This window comes from Ruditapes philippinarum, unplaced genomic scaffold (genome assembly GCF_026571515.1).
Source record: "Ruditapes philippinarum isolate M1 unplaced genomic scaffold, ASM2657151v2 ctg2774_1_1_1_1, whole genome shotgun sequence".
NCBI classification, from domain to species: domain Eukaryota; kingdom Metazoa; phylum Mollusca; class Bivalvia; order Venerida; family Veneridae; genus Ruditapes; species Ruditapes philippinarum.
This window is the reverse complement of record NW_026858554.1, coordinates 1-18,521: the sequence shown is the minus strand read 5'-3', so window position 1 is coordinate 18,521 and position 18,521 is coordinate 1. Positions and strand designations below refer to the sequence as shown.

At 31.5% G+C, this 18,521-nt stretch overlaps 1 protein-coding gene across 1 annotated transcript in view; it reads right to left on the bottom strand.

The window, feature by feature from the left end:
• The window catches only part of LOC132753575 (multiple epidermal growth factor-like domains protein 10), a gene marked incomplete at its 5' end in the record, with an annotated part of 31,447 nt that extends 16,018 nt beyond the window's left edge, over positions 1–15,429 (bottom strand). The window contains 10 exon segments of the mRNA XM_060744063.1: positions 1,465–1,665; positions 3,774–3,827; positions 4,936–5,039; positions 10,965–10,976; positions 11,185–11,376; positions 12,107–12,140; positions 12,473–12,631; positions 13,515–13,646; positions 14,696–14,833; positions 15,280–15,429. Coding sequence (XP_060600046.1) covers positions 1,465–1,665; positions 3,774–3,827; positions 4,936–5,039; positions 10,965–10,976; positions 11,185–11,376; positions 12,107–12,140; positions 12,473–12,631; positions 13,515–13,646; positions 14,696–14,833; positions 15,280–15,429 — 1,176 coding nt within the window.
• Positions 15,430–18,521: the final 3,092 nt, after the last annotated feature.

Sequence of the window (18,521 nt, the reverse complement as noted above, 5' to 3'; positions counted from 1 at the left end):
TCATCTATATGTTTAATAAGTGAACTTGACAACGACAACTCCTACAGGTCGACTCGTACGTAATATTGTTGAATATTTGAATTAGAATAATACATTCATATATCATGTGTCTATATTCTAATAGCTTAGCCTTAACACAAAAGGGTGAAAATGTAAAAAAAAAAATCGATCGAGATTTCAGTGGACATAATCCTAATATTCGACGTTAATTGGACATTGTATGGCTAAACAAGTATGTTTTAAACAGCAATATATAGTCAGAAGCGTTATTCGAGACACAACGACGCCCGTTTAAAAAACTAGAAATTGGTGTGATCTTGAAATTTTGCAAAAAAGTAGGACATACTACTAAGGCTACAACAAGAAAATGAAATTAACGAAGGATAATCAATTGGTCAGCAGGTCACGCGCTTTCAGGTGGCGCAAGTAATTCAAAAATGGCGAGTATAAGATCACGGACAGAGATGGGGCTAGGGAGAAAGGGACGACTTGTCGAGAAGTTAGCAACGTCAATTGCAAATTTGCTACAGGTGGGGTCGACCAAATGAACAGTTTGCGAGCTGTCTGGCATGTTTTTCTACATCGGGCAATATTTAAAACTGTATTTTATTTTATTTATCAGGAGAAATGCGTATTTTCCATAAATGTTATGAGGTTTCACAGTAATTTTAGCAATACATATGTTTGTTCGATATATTGTTGCCTGTGTGCAGTAAATTGACGGAAGAGATAATTGTTTCAATTGATATTGTATTTTACTTGACTATATTTAATTATATTATTCTATAGATTGATAAAGTTTCTAAATTGATATTTTACCAATTTTACTCGCTTCACAAGTCTATGTCCAATGATTGCCGAATTTATAAAACACAATCCAATAAAGAGCGGATAGTTGCCAGCTTTCTATCCGTTATGCAGAGAATAGAGCGAGAGGGTGACCGCCGTATTTCTCGCTTCATCAGAGCAAAAACTGGTTATAGTTAAATCATCCAGTGACATTGAACACTCGGAAGACGATTCAAGACAATGACACTGGTGACATACTTTTAACATTGTTATTTTCATTAAATTGTTGTATGTGAACATATTGTTTTCATTTTTCACTGTATGTTAAGAACATATTCATATGTATGTCTCTTCTAAAATTGTGTACGCAAATTATAAAAATGTTAGATAGAGAGCTGGAGTACACCACTTCTTGAACATTCCTCGTTTGCTAAATACTTGAAATTATAACATGAAACAACAGTTATTTCTTCTTGTAAAGAAACCCAACTCATGCATAATAACAAGTTGTGAATTCAAAAGCAAAATAAACAACATACATTATTTTATATGCATATTTGCACAATAATGACGAAAAGCATAATGCGGCCCATTTTGATGTACTTGATGATTACATATAATACAAAACCTATTATATTTCACACTTGAATCACCATAAAATCAAAGCTAACTTACTCAGATGACTGTCTACAGTGACAAACTCAAGTTTCTTGAATGTTGTGTACTCCGATAACCAAAGGTTCCACCAAGGTGCAATAGTACTATCATCAGACGTATAGCTACACGTTGCTAAATTGTCATCATTAGCTTCGTCAGAATAGTGTGGTGGAATGGTATTACTGACTTGACGTGACAGTTTCTTGTATGCAATATTTTCTGGGAGAAAAATAAAACAGAAAAAGATATGTGATAAAATGCAACTAAATAGTAAGAGAAAGCACACAATTTCTATTACAATTTGAGGTAAGATGCCGCTATAACAAGTACTTTTCTTCACAACTGAGAGAGAGAGAGAGAGAGAGAGAGAGAGAGAGGGGGAGAGAGAGAGAGAGGGAGAGAGAGAGAGAGAGAGAGAGAGAGAGAGAGAGAGAGAGAACAGTAAAACATAATTTTTGTAATGTATAATCTGAAAACTTTAAAAAGTCTATGCTGTAAATTTAAAGGCCCTTTTCTACAAAATACACTTTTAAATTAATTGATAGTTGTTAAATGTATCAACTGTAACTTATTTGGTCACTACTATTACAAAAGCAGTCGTTACAGAAGAGACTGTAACATGAGTGACATATGTAATTTAAATCTCAGTAAAAGTTATAACAATGTATCCCTTATAGATGTGAATCGTTCTTAATGACTGTTTCCACATATTTCACAAAACTCTCATTGGGACTGTAAAAGCACTGTACTGACAATTAAAAAACACTACCCGTTACAGAAGTGATGGGAATAAATGTTACGCAAGGACTTGCCAACAGAAGTTTGCATTTTGCAAAATATGGAAACAAGACAATCTCCTGTGGCAGCGCGTGTTTATTTGTTAGAGACTTCTCTTTATATAAGGGACATTGTTATATTTTAGTAGCTAGAAATCAGTTATTATTTTTAATGATTATGATTATGTTACAGAGTGACATAAATCTTTGGGACAAAATATAATACAAAACAGTTGTCAATGTGTGTTATACATCATAGTTGACTGGATTATACATCAAAACAGTTATTTTGACACTAGAATTGTCATTTATTTCATAAAATTTTCACAAATGCTGATTTTTTCGTATTGGGTCAGCACTACTTGTCTCTAATTGGTAAAAATCTCTTAAAAATACAAAGTTTTGTCCGAAGGACAGAAAATGCTGCGAAAATATAGAATGACTTATACAAAAATATCATTAATCGCAAATATTTTTGTGCCACCACTCGGGATGGGTTGGACATTTACATTTGTCCTTGTCCTACCGTCCGTGCGTCCGTTCTCATGTCGTGTCGCATGTAACTCTAAAAGCTCTTGAGCTTGAGTCAACAATCTTTACAGGAATGTTGATCATCAGTGGATTTATCAGAGATATTGCCCTTGACTTAAAAAACGTTACATTTTTTAACTTGTGTTGTGCTTAGCACAAAATGTATTTGACCTAGTCATGAAACTTTCAGAAATGTGGATCAGTATGTGTAGTTGTGCACCCTGGTTTTTTTGCATGTGGTTTTCTTTCAAAAGGTGTTGCGGACTTGTCCTTAACTAAGTAAAAAATGCAATCTTTAACTTGTGTCACGCTTAGACAAAACATATTTGACCTAAAGTCATGAAATTTTACAAAAATATTGGCCAGCATGTGTATTTGTTCACCTGTTTATTATTCAGATCTATAGAATAATTGCCCCAACTCAGTAAAAGATTTGCAATTTCCAACTTGTGTCTTTATTGTGTTGCCAAAACATTATTTGACCTAGAAACATGAAAATTTACAAGACTGCGGTTGGTAAAAATGTCAACACTGGAACAATTAAATGTCGTTGATATGCCCCACCTACTTTTCAAGGGGTCTTGTAAAATGTCCTTTGTCTGTCCCCCTGCCATAATGTTCTGCTGAATGTCAGTAGGTAGTGGAGAGTGGGGACAGCTGTGTCCTCTGGACACATTTCTAGTTTATCTATCTTAACTGTTGACTTTGTTATACGATTTCTATTTCATGTAAACAGAATTCCATTTTTTTCCCTGCTATGTTGCTTAACATGGTAAATACAGATGACAACACATACAAAACTGCGCATAATGTCACTTTAGGGGCTCCGTGAAATTGGTATGTATAAAAAAATATATGGATATTGTATATAAAAGCATGCACAAGTGAGCAATTAAATTCATAATGTGCAACAATAGAACTTGCATTTGTTTGAAATATAAACTTATGATATTGTTGGAACATATGATTTTATTTCGTGATAAATAAGACATGCTAAGAAATGTAACGCGTCATACGTACTGAACTGACAGTTTGGTCCAACACGATCAAACTGACACACACTGTCACAACTCCCTGAAACGATTTTATTTATTTCAAATTGATTATCTAAACGACGTCCAGACTGTTACAAATATTCAAAATAATGGCGTTAAATGCCTGTTTTAAGGTTTGAACACTTCGTGCATGAAAAAGATATATCTACTGTATCAAAATATTTAATAACAGTTAACACCTTGTGTAAATTTAGGACAAAACGCTAGCCTTTAAACCCCCATTTACGGAGAAGAGCAGGCTGGTATGCTTTAAGTTTATCGCCCAAGTTACTTAAAACACATAAAAGACGAACGATATTGAAATTATAACAGTGAAACAGTTACTAACTTTAAACTTGCATTCATATGATGAACGTCAACAAGTTGACAATGACATCGGAATTCGGCTTTTTAAAAATCTTTAAATTATCTCCTATAAGGAAACTGATAAATATAAGGAAAACTTACAATGGAGTTTTTCCTCACAGTAGTCATAAAATGAATCGTTTTTCCTTATTGGTATAAGTATATGTTCTTTTCATATATTTATTCTTTCCTTTTCAATTGTAACCCCCGAAAATACTAATCCCGAAAGCCAATTAAGTACTCAATCTTTATTACTTAAATCTCCATTAGAGACTCCAGGGACACCTGCCTATTACTCTCGCATTGCAAGTCTGACACATCTCCAAGACTTATGTTGTGATAACTATGCATTGCAGGTAAACCGGACGCAAAAAAATTGTGTAAAATCTATATTTTTGATTATTCGCGAAAGGAGTATAACTATTTTGGTGATAATTACAATGAGGTCATATGATAAATCTCCAGGGGAGAAAGACCTAAAGTGCCCCTCCATGTATTATGATAGGTAAGGACGGCTACCTGAGAAGAACCGAACGTAAGCGAGCTAGATATATTTCTCACATGAAAACATTAAAAGTCACAGGCGGGATTTGAAGAACCGGCAGTGGTGAGTGGCTTGCAAGAATGAAACACTGAGAAAACGAGAGAGAAAAAAAGAATTTGATATTCTGAAAATCTCAGTCAATATAGATAACATATCATCAGCTTTTCTTTAAAAATGACCAAAATAAAAAGGGTTTTTATTTACAAACACACATTTAAAGATTAAAATCTATTCTCACCAAAGTTCAAAATCACATTTCCTACTATCAAATATCCAAACAACTGCATAGTTAACACTATTGTTTCATCTTCTTTTCTATAGCTTTTATGACAAATTGGAAATCTTCACAAAGCAATCTTAATACTAGTAAGTTTTAAAACGTTATATCACAGTTCAAGTGCTTAACAGTCATTGGTTGAATGAAACCAGGAACAATAAACATTTACTAATGTTATTATCCTTTTTTTGGAAATATATATTACATTTGAGTATGTAAAGAAATTATACGTTTCAAGTTTAGATTCGCAATTATAAAATAACAAATAATTGAGACGCCTCAAAAGCTTTATTCACTATAACATTTGTCATCTGCTAATTTAAGACAGTTTGTATTTTTTTCTGTGCATTATTGTATATTACCAGTGTGCTCATTCGGTTAACAAAACACTTTATGAAGCAAGTGAAAATGTTCATCAGTAATATTTAACATACTAGTTACAAACTAATGAGATATTTCAGATTTTATCACGATATATATGTTAACCACGAGTTAACCCCTTTTTATTGTGGCCATTTAATCATTACTTAAATTTTTTTTAAATGTAATTATCTTAGTTATGTCTGACATAAAGCTTTCTTTTAAATAAAAATTTACTACTTGCGTTTATTTTATTAAGATTAATTTTTCTCGTATGATCACTTGAAATACTTAAACGTTTGTAAGTACCTGTCACCTGTCTCTCTCCAATGCAACAACGGACAACAACGGACAATGATATCAGAAAGTTTAAATTTAATCAATAAAATAATAATAGGTTTAGAGTATCGGATAATATGTAAGTCCAGCCATTAACACCTTATCTATTACTGCTGGGACAAAATGAAATATATCTTCAGGATTGAATAGTTTAAATCAACCAGCATTTTTATTTCTTCTTGTTTTTCCCCCTTTTTATAAGATAAAAACTGTATACGATAGAGGAAAGCTGTAGTTTAAGAAGCAATTACTATTTCGAAACGAAAACGAATATCGTGCATCTTAAATAGTTTATTCTTAAATTAACAAAGTATGTTCATTTCGAAAACAAAAACGCAAAAATCTTGTTTTTATAAAGTGCTTATTTCGTGTGTTTGTTTGGTTGTTTCATCATTGAATATTTTTTACATACCGAAATAAATAAACCAAATAGTAACAAAGAAAAAAAAGTTGATAAATACAAAAAATCAACAAACACTACAAAGGAAGCTACCTGTATTTTACTTGATAACGTTTGGTATAAATACATGTTTACCCTAAAACGAAACTACAGTTTCATACGTCAAAACATAAGTTGCCAATGAAATCAAAACAATATTTTCCACCTCGATAGTTTTCATTGCATATGACGGTATAAACAGACATGGGAATGCAGCATTAATGTTATTTATGTATGACTTAAAAAGTTGTCGGAAATGCATTATGTTAAAGGTATATCGGTGAAAATAATTGTCAATGTTATTAACATTTCCCTGTATTTAAACTGAAAGATTTGTCAAACTGTAAAAACATGTTTTTGTTATAAAAGCTGTCTTTTAGGTAGTCATGTTGAAACGATTTGAAGTTGTTTTGTGTGCCTAGATTCTTATATCAATGTATTAATTATTTTTTGTTTTTGTGATCTTTGCTTTTCAGATATTATGAGATTTACATTCCGGATAGGTCTTCATTATATATTTAGACTGCTCTGTGCAGCAACTGGGCGATAGAAAAGAATGTTTTACTTCAATTATACCCCATGATACCGGTGGCTCCACCGTGCCGGTGTATTAACATATCTCGCGATATTATGGTCAACGTCACCCACCGATTGCTTTTTTTGGCATGCTCTAGTAATATTTGTAAGTTTTTAAACATTTTGATGAGTTTCTGAAGAAAATATTTCACATATTCTACCTTATTTTTTTTTTTACTTCTCCTATTCGTCCATAGCATAAATCGGTATTTCTACAAAACACTTTTTTTCAAAAAAAGGACAGGTGCTGACGTCATTCATACCTCCATTATATGTCACTTGAGCTTTTGACATCATTTTTGGCGAGGGAAAATAATCTATGGAAAGCCTTTAGTGCATATAAAATAGTTTGTGGAAAATGAAAAGTCAGTTTCATTGAGTCTTTTAAATGAGTCTGTGTGAAATGCCATATTGATATTAAATCTTCATCATATAGACATAAAATAGATTCAATGATATAAAAGGACCAGAAAATCACAACAACATTAAAATTAAGTGAAGGGAATATTTAAATGAAGCCACGTGGTATAATATACACCTGTATTTGGGAGTAAGAGATTCGTAAACAGAGATCTTTTGGGAGTAATAAAAGATGATTAGTAAATTATTGAAACACATGATTTTTGTTTTTTAAAAGTTGTTATTTTTTCTTCAGATATGACTACAAGAATGCTAAATTGATATTTTCGCTATTAAAACTGCAATGGCTTTCCATATAATAACATTTTTACCACTGCACCGGTAGCATGGAGTCTGTTTAACTACTCATTACAAAATTGTGGACCATTGTTAACATTCGTAGTGAGCAAGAATTTCAGAGTAACAGAACTTTTCTGAAAAACCCCTTGTATAAAATATGTACATTGGTATCGTGGAGACCCCGGCTATGTATCAGGAGAGCCAAATATTGCAGTATTATAAAAATATCAAATCTTTTATCAATGATTCGAACCAGCGGTAAAAGTCAAATGATTGCAATACTTAATGTCAGTTGTCAGAAATCCAGTGGTCGATGGATCGACCCTCAGACGAGGCGTTATTTCTCCATGACAATTGATCTCTGATATTAATTATAATGGTCATGTGCCTCTTACCACTAATTAAGAAATCATTGCAGATAAGAAATCGGCTACTTGACATATGGAAAATGGTAGCTACTGGTTAATTATCAAGGAAATCTGGTTAGATAGATTAAAGTTCACATGAATACCAAGATAAATAATGAACACCGGTGGTAGAAGACGTAGACGGTAGTTTGCACTTGACATTTCCTTTCATGAACAGCCTCAAACAATACGGTACTGCAGTATTTTCTTTGCCGTTTTAGACATTTTTACGGATTCCTATGATAAGATTGATTTTACCGCATTTCAATTGTGTTCTACTTATGTTCACATTCATGCAGAAATCAAAGTAACGTATCACTTAATGAAATTATATATGTGTTAAAAAATATAAGAATGTTAATATTTTAGGCCGACCACACAATATTTGTACACACTGTATAAAATGCAGCTTTTATATTGTCTCTGTATTATTTGCATTTTGATTTAAGTGAGCTCAAAATGTTGTCAATTGTTATAATATCACTGAAGTATTTTGTTACTGATATGTTCTTTATAGATTTCTTTACATTAATTTCGAAACTTATAGTAAACTGTCAAATGTTTATAACGTCATTTAACTTGATTATCATTAGATTTCTTAACATTGATTTCGAAACTAATAGAAAACTGTCAAATGGTTCTGACGTTATTTCGCTTGATGTTATTTATAAGTTTTAAATATTTTCCGAAAAAAATAAAATCCTGTCAAATATTTTTGAGGTTATTTAGCTTGACGTATTACAGGAGAATGGTAATGTCTAAAGTCTTGAAGTGATTTTGTAACCGAATGTGTAAATTATAAGAATGTTGTGTTATAAAGAACTTTATTTTCAAGATGCTACTTTCTTCTGATATTGAAATTAAAAAGTAAAGCCTTTGAAACTATTACATTTGTTTATGGTTTGTCACTAAGACAATCAATACGATAATATATCACATTAATAAGTTCAGGTTAAAAAAATAGTATTGGTCGTGTTTAAGGTGTGGTTCATTAAGATAATCAACGTCTGGTTCATAACTTGTACCTTGAATTTTACTTAATGTATCATTTGTGTTACCATATGACTGTTCGTGACACTTTTATATAAACTTCATTGATCTTATTTATACATGCTTGTCATATTACTGCGGTTAAAATGCATACATTCTCGCAAAAGTAACCGGTAACTCGGATATGGGAGATGATGCATTAACATGCTTAAGAGGACAGTGCAACTGCTATCAACACTAAATAAGCTTGTAATAAAAGATGGAAGGTCATATTGTAAAACCGCGTTCTTTGGGCTTTGTGCGAATAACAGACTGCTACGCATTTGCAGGCATACTGCTACTTTTGTGTCTGAGACACTGCTGTGTATGTAACTGTCACACTACTATATATCTTACTGTAATACTGCTACGTATGCTACTGATATACGAATGAATGCGACGGACAAATCTTTTGCAGATATTGCTCATAATGCATATATTTGACTGACAAACTGCTACAAGTATGGCTGATATTAAACGGATGTGACTTAATCTAAGCATTATTCGTATTAGTAGAAGATACACTGTTATCTGCATGACAGGTATACTGCTACTTACGTAACTCAAATGCTGCTATATATTTTTCTAACTACTTTATATGTGATTATACACTGCTTTGTAACTAACAAAAATGCTTCGGATATCCTTTGTATGTGGTCGATAAGCTGCTACGTTTGTGACCGATAAACTGCTATATATGTAACTGACAACCTACGTATTAGACTGATATACTGCTGCGTATTTAGCTGATAAAATATAATAACAGGACACATCTCAATATCATTTAATAATTCCATTTTTAATAACTTTTATTACGTTACTAACATCTAAAATATGGTTAATGTCAACATGAATTTTGTTAATTTAGTTGTAAATAGAAACAAAAGCAATCATTATACAACGAATGACTTACTACGACAGTCCAAGACTGCATTCATCTTGGAAAATATAGACCAAGTTGCTGCAGTAATTTAAACATTTTATCATACGATTGGATACAAAAGTAGGCAAGTTGATTGATTCAATCATTTATTTCCTACTTCCTTCGTATATTCATTTATTTTTATTAATTTATTTATTAATCCATTCAACACATTTAAATTAACATGTAAAGGACATGGTGCAACGTAGGCAAGGTAACATGTATATTCGTACAAATATCATCATAACAATGCTGCAGTTAGAAGAAAAAGGCAGTACAAATATGTATTAATGAAATTTTATAAGGGGTATGTGAAGATAAAATCATATTTACATATGAATACTGTTTTAAAGTGGTGACATGGCCGAGTGGTAAACGGGTTTGACTGGTGTTGGACTGATGATACAAAATGTAATGGATTAAATATTAAAAATGTCTATAGGGGTATTACTCAAACGAAAGATTGAATACATGTCATGTAATTATAGTGTAATCAATATAACTTGTCAATTTCTTGAAGTATAACTTACATATAGAAATGTGTTAAAATAAATATCTAGTAAAATGGAAAAGTATGACTAGATTTATATAGTTACACCGAGAGGCATTGTTAAGCATAACAAATTAAAGCATTTAAAATGACATAGTCATTTCTAAGAAATGACGTTTGACATGAGTCTTGGAATAGCGATCCGGATAGGTAAGATCTATCCCCGAAATAGTTGTTGATAATTGCAAAAGGACATGCAAAGCGTATATTGAAAACTTCATAGCAAAATAAAATCAGAATTTCTTTCAAAAGATGTTTTACTGTATCTGGGAGCAGCTGCAAATCTTTGAACGCCTAGATAAACATACACCTTAAGCCGGTGCTAGAGTGTGTGAGAGGTGTTACATTATAATATGATGTTATCCATTTTATGAATTTAAAAAAAAAAACATGGCACAAAATCATTTGAGACCAGGAACTATATACATATATTATTATGTAGAAGCAGGTTTCTATGTAACATACACTTCAAAAAAGAAAATATAATTTTCAAAATACATTAATGACGTCTTCTTTACGTATAAACATTTTTAAAAGCAATTCTGTATAAATCACCTAGCAATTATAAGCAGAATTCTTTTCTTAAACTTGAGAATGTACATTAATACATACTTACACACACTAATTATATACATAGCTAATAGATATATATCTTTACCAGTATTTTACTCGATGTATGGCCTGAAATGTTCACACAGCAATGTAGTTACATGAACATTTTCAGACTTACACACCTAAACACAAAGCCCTTCCTTGTTGATCTTGTTTTTCATATTCAATGCAAAGCACATAAAAGTGTAAACAATAAAATAAATTGAAAGGTGTTAATAGGAAATTAAAATACAATTTTGAAAGACACGTATTCACACACTTTTGTAAAAGTAATGGTCATTCAAGTTGAATAGTTTCATATACTGCTTCGACATCTTTCGTATCGGGATTCACATCTGTGTATTGATGAGATTCATCGTCAATGGTATTTATGTTTATTCTCGCTAGTCCAGTTGTTGCTTCTGTTGCTAGTTCATACGTTACAGACTCTGTTTTATTCGTTTCATTTACATAAGCATCACCCTGGGTTCTAAAATATTCAACAATACCATTATACAATAATAATTCATTAAAAGGGAAATATAAGATTCAATATTGATTATAGGTTGTTAATACAAGTCTTCCAGGGATCACTATTGTCTAGATATTTATACATCACAACAGCAGGTGTAAAGTGTTGTGTGGCACCCGCAAAAAGGTGCCCCGTACATCATTTCAATCTTGCTATATTTTTCTGGTTCTTTTGAATCATTGAAGCCAAAACTTTTGAGTGTTGAGAATTGAGAACCGCAGACTCTAGTGCTAAGGGGTTTGAATGAAGTTGCATTTTTTTCATTATCCCTGATGTACAGACTCAATCAACCGAGTCTGCAATTGTCATGTAGTTTTGCTGTTTTTATGCTTCCGACTTTTTTTTCCAGATATTTGAACTTTGTTATGCCTTGAAGAAAACCAATATCAAAATAAAAAGGCAAAATAGCAACAAAAAATTGTAGTCTTTTTTGTTAAAAACAAAACCGAGCCAACCTTTTGCATATTCAATGCATCTTACACATTCGATTATATTGGATATGTTACAATTGTAAAAATTGGAAATATTTTAATATTCATATGTTATCAAATACTAAATTTTCATTAAACACCATGTAAAGATGTCGGTATCAAGGACAAATGTTATGTCATATCGGATTATAGCTAGATAATCTATGTTTAAATCACTCATTAATATAGTTTTATGAGACGAGAAACACTAAATTTACCTTCCGCTGAAACTGCCACTAGTCTCTTCTTTTTCTTTAAAATGAATTCAATAAATAAGGAAAATGAATGCATTCTAAAATATTGAAAACAATGCGCATATATTCATATGTGTCGCTTTTTATTTGATGAAATAATTTTAATGCATTAATATGTTATTTTTTAAAATACGTTACTTTTAACGAAATTTGAGTTTCATTTTCATGATGAAATTTCAATTAATTACAAATAATGTATATACGTGGATAAGTTTTTATATAGTTCAAACACGAAGATAAGTTTCATTAAACTTCTATTTTTCAAATAATATTATACTTTTTCTTACAGATTAAATGTTTTATGTAGTGACTTAAAGGATATAAACTCACCTTTTTGTTTCGTCTTACGTTTAAACAAGACAGTTATTACAGTAGCGTACACAGCAAGAATCACACAAAGGATTCCGACACATATCAATACTATTTTTAGCTTTAGTGTTTCTTGATATCTTGCTAACACTTCTGTGTCACTTAAAATCTTGTCTGAAACTGTATATTTTAAACACTATCACAAATATTGAGTTTATCAAATGTTTTGATATTTTGATTAAGTATGTTATGTGATATCTTCATCAGCAAATGACAGAATTTTATGTTTCTTATCATATGTGTGAATAAAAACTTAAATCTTCGAAGAAAAATACATGCAATAACATTTATATGCAATCAAGCGAGAGGAGCGTCTACAGTCTAAATACCTACAGAAAAGCACGTTTTTAGTATGCTTTCTTTAGCAGTATTTACTCCTCGGCGGTGTATATTCCATAAGTAACGACTAAATAACTTTATTTATGTCCTCATCATCATCATCGTCATTATTATTATTATTATTCAAATATTTTAGTATTATTTTATAATTATTATTATCATGATTATTATTATTATCATTATCATTTTTATTATTATTATTATTATTATTATTATTATTATTATTATTATTAATGTATTCTCAATGAAATATGTTTCACATTGCTTGCTTTGTATTAGTACTGACAGTGAGAAAAGGGCACAACGTTATGCATTTGAACAATTTTGAAGGAACAGGTTATCATCATGTTTTGCGTATCTTAATTGTTGACTTCAACGACTTCATTTCCTATATACATAACATAGCGTAAGATAAGAAGATACATATGTGATTTATAAAAATATACAGAAACTCCTTGATGAAGAAGGGTTTAACCCCTCGAAACGTTGCAGGTTTAAAACTTTGTGGAGTAGATATTTATAAATTAATTGTTTCCAGAATGATTTAAAATATTAAATGAAAATTGTTAGCCTATCATGCTGTAAATACATTAGATACGTCTAGACTGTTATTTCTAAATTCTCATTGTAAAAAGAAACAACAACAAAAGTGAACTAAAGTTACCCTTTTCACAGAAATGACCCGTCCAAAATTGACGGCACTCATCACACGTCCCGTTAATTTTATTACAAATTCCTTTACAGTTGTCACTGCAGATAAATAGACAGGAATTACCGTATGTTCCATCTTCGCATTCTTGAAAAAAGAAAATGCCAATTTAAACATTGTTTTAATAACTCAAGTATGATATATGCAATGTTTATCTAAATATAAACAAAACGTTTGTAGCCGTTAAACGAATCATTATGAATTTTTGATGGCCTCTACCACTTTGTGCAATGAAGGGTTTTTAGGTTATGTTTCGGATAAGACTTTTCTTTGGCACAACAATCGCCTGAATGTCCTCTTCCACTGTGTGCACTTTAAACCAATTATGTTCAAGGGTTTTCAGGTTATGCTTCGGACAAGATTTTTTCTACAAGGGGATATAATCTTAAAACGGGGCAATGTAGAGTAATGGTATTTTTGCACTGCATTCCGCCTGAATGCCCTCTATAACTGTGTGCAGTTTAAACAAATTACTTTTAAGGGTTTTCATGTTATGCACCGGATAAGAGTTTTCTAAAAGGGGAGATAATTCTAAAACGGGGCAAAATCAGAGATAAAATTCTTTGGCTCAATGCCTTCTACCACTGTGTGCAGTTTAAACAAATTATGTCTAAGGGTTTTCAGATTATGCTCCGAACAAGATTTTTCTAAAACGGGAGATAATTCAAAACTGCGCAAAATAGAGTTATGGTTCTGTTGCACTGTACACCGCCTTAATATCCTCTATCACTGTGTGTAGTTTAAACAAATTATGTCCAAGGTTTTTCAGGTTATACTTCAGAAAAAAAATTCTAACAGAGAAGATAATTAAAAATCGGGGAAAATAAAGTTATGGTTCTTTGGCATTGCACTCCGTCTAAATGCCCTCTGCCACTGTATGTCATAAACAAATTATGTCCAAGGGTTTTCAAGTTATGCTCCGGACAAGCACAACGGACTGACAGACGAACGAAGTGGCGACAATATGCCCTCCCTTTGGGGAGCATAAAATCGATCCTAAACAGCAATGAATTGTTCAAAATCTTATTTCAGTTTAGTAACTAGATTTGAACATTACCACAATTTTATGAAATATTCGAATGATTTCATATACACATTTATCGCTTCACACTCTAATACATATTTAAAAAAAATACCAGCGGTGCAATCTTTTGTCTTCTTATAACCAGCAGCACATCCATCTTGACAATATCCATTCACATGATTACATGGTCTCGTTAAACATTGCCCACACTCATTCGTACAGTTTATGCCCCATTTACCATCGTCACATTCTGTAAATATGTAAACTCTTTTATACAACAGGTAAATAAAAAGAGGAAAGGTATTATATTGGACTATACTTTAACTAGATTGAATATTTTTAAAGCAACATTAACGTAAACAAAGTCTCGCGTTATGAATATCGCACATTAATTTTAAAGTGTATTGTGTTTGAAATGTGGAATTCTGCTTAAGCAAGTCTAGGGGTACGGACGGTTGCTCACACTTACCACCTCAGGCCATGATTTTCAATTCTGTCTTAGGTGTTCTTAAGGTATTCTTACTAAAGACTCACTTCAAAAAGTTTCTCGTACCAATCTTTAACAGACATCAACAGAACATCCAGCTTGGTTTTAAAATAAATTAAATAAGCATGATATTAGTATATAACTATAAAAGTACAGCTAGATAAGACATATAAGATAAAATTTATCAAAACTAAATTGAAACAGCATACTTATGGAACATTGTGATCCCTGATATCCAGCTTCGCAACCATTTAAGCATGTGCCGTTCATTTTATCGCACAATGCATTCGCCCTTGGCGTTAAACAGTTGTTGCTGCATCTATCCTGACAGTTTTTGCCAAAGAATCCGTCGTCACATTCTGAGAGAAAAAATCGATTGGTCATTTTGTTTCATTTGAGTTAAAAAATAAAATAACAATTATTAGTCAATCTGCATTTAACAATATAAAATTATCACGGACTTTTGAGAACGTAAAAGTAACATTTAATAAAAACAAATCTATTCTACATGAAATTAAAGACACATCTGAATTTATGTTTAAATGTAAATGTTTGACGCTTTCGTCTTTAAAGCAGATATTAAATCGATTATTCCGAATAAAAATTCAAGATAATAGTGTAGCCCATTACTGATTCTTATCTAAAGGTATATTAAATATGATACTTAGAATACTTGTTTATCGTGACAAGAAGCAAATGTCAGAAGCTAATTTTGTGTCATGAACTTTTTAGCTCACCTGAGGACAATGTCCTCAAGGTGAGCTTTTGTGATGGCCCATAGTCCGTCGGCCTTCGTCCGTGCGACTGTTCCTGCATCAAAAATTTCTTTAAACAACTCGTCTTAAACTACATGGCAAAGTTTGTTGAAACTTTTCAGGGATGTTTCTTGCATGTCCCTCTACCAAAGTTGTTTAAAGAATTGAATGCCATGAAGAACTCTGGTTGTCATGGCAACCGAAATATTTTTTAACAAAAATCTTTATTTTGTTTTGTAAAAAACAAAAAAAAGCTATAGCTTAGATATTTGGTATGAAACATCTTCTAGTAGATGGCTACCAAGTTTGTTCAAATAAAAGCCATAGGGTCAAATTGACCCCGTCCCAGGGGGTCATTGATTTTCCAGATATGTTTATGGTAAAAACCTATTAAGAATATTCTTGTGACAATCCAAAAGCACTATAGATAAGATATTTAGCATCAAACATCTTCCGATTGATGTCCATCGAGTTTGTTCAAATAAATGCCCTAGGGTTGAAATTTGCCCCGCCCCAGAGGGCATTGATATTCCTTATATGTATATAGTAAAAAACTAAAACAAATCCTCTTGTGGCAATCTTAAAGAGCTAGAGTTAGATATATGGCATAAAAAATCTTCTAATGGATGTCTATCGAACATGTACCCCAAATTGTGCTTCTGTGGTGAAAAGGAGCTTCACTTTGACCTTTTGACCTATTTCTCTGGTAAGCGATCAAGGGCCCTCTGGGCCCTCTTGTTTAACTTAAATTTTCTTCTTAAAATTGCATTTATTAGTAGGATCATTTTAAAACTGTCAAAGATAGAAACTTGAAACTTTTAATACTTGGCTATTATGACAGTTGTCGTATAATAGTCTGTATTCTGACTGAAAGCAACATATATGTCATTGAGATACACTCCTTTTTAAATATTTAGAAAAAAAAGTTATTGACTGTGTTAACAATTTACAAACGAGCGTTCACAGCGCATCGATGCTGTTGTTTTAGAGAGGTAACAGAGCTGTTATAAACGGTGTCTGTATTATATCGCTGCAGTTGTTTCTATTAATTAAAACTAACTACATGTAATAAATATACCTAGCTTGCTATTTTATATAAAGAGTTGTCTTTCAAAATAGAAACTGTGCTGTAATATATCTTTATTTTATTTAATTTAAGATTCAGTCGAACAGAGAATGTCTTTATTACTCAGCAAATCTGAGTGCAATTATAATTTTCAAAAACTAACTTATTCCAATGTTTCAAGTTACACTTCGTTAGAAATTTCATAAGTAACCGACAGAAGAACGAGTTGTCATCTGATAAAAGAAACATCCATGTTTTTAGTAAATGAGCTTAAAACTTTCGGTGAAAATTGTCACGATGTTCGTTTGATGAGCAAATTAGACTTTTTTAGGGTTGTGTAAAATGACTTATACTGTGTTGTGGTTTACAAGATGTTTTTTACAACAAACTAAATAATACTAAAAACTGTAAGATTATATGTAAAACATGAACAGAATAATTGTTTAAATATATTTAACCGAAGAAATAATAATGATAATTATGTAAAAGACAATGTTTATGTAATCTGTTAATTAAACTATCTGAGGCTATTGTCCATGTTTTCTTGTTAATGTTAGTCTTGGTCTTCACTGTTCCTATTATCCAGTTTTTGAATTGTATAGGCTTTCCAACTTTATAAATTCATCTCTTTAAAATATGAACTATGTTCCAATTTATAAACTAAAATGACAACTTCCGTCAAGGAAAATCTTCGGATGTAAACTATAAACTTCCCAAAGGAATCTTCTTATAAAATGAAAATAATACAACAGAATATTAGGCTAGACGGTTGAAAACGAGATCCCTTAGAATTCCTTTGATTTTATCTGATCATAGCAAGTTAACCGCTAGTTCACCCTAGATTCCCCTAGAATTTGTCTGATACCTAATTGATAAAACTTGATGTTCTGGCTTGTATTATTAGAGCTTTTGTAAAAATAAAAATTGAAAGATTTTCTTGACATTATATTGTCATATATTATACACATTATTATGACGTAATGTGTACATTTCAAAGTTCATTTTAAGTCTTAATGTTTTACCTTAAAAGTCTCTACAACTAGTGCTGTAACTGGATTATATGTATTAAACAACCACACTCTCCAGTTTATGCACTGAATGCATTGGGTATACGAGATATCACAAACAATCTTTTAATAAATAGGTCATGTGATAAAAGCGATTGTTAAACAATAAGCGAATGTTGAAACATAAAAAACATAAAAATATTAATCATAATTATATATGATAACCGATATCTTTAGTTTTAGCCTTAACTAAAAGGTTGCATGGTAAAAAATATACTAAGTTTTCTTCTGTTAAAATCAAATATCAAAAGACAATTACTTACATTTTAATGATGTTTACCATTGGTGTCAAATTATTGCCCCAGAGACAGATTTCGTCCTGCCTCAGGGTCATTGGTTTTCCTTATAATATTTATTTAAACACTTTATAGATGTTCTTCGCTGAAGCGCCAAAGAATATAGACATTGAGCAAGGAACAATAACATAAGGCATTTTTAACGGACCACGAATGTCAAAATTATCACAATAATGTAAACGGGTTTCCTTTTATGTTAAATGTCCATTTAGTCTTCAACGTTCTTCTTTAAGTTCTTAAAATAATCAGCCTTGAAATTTAGTCTTA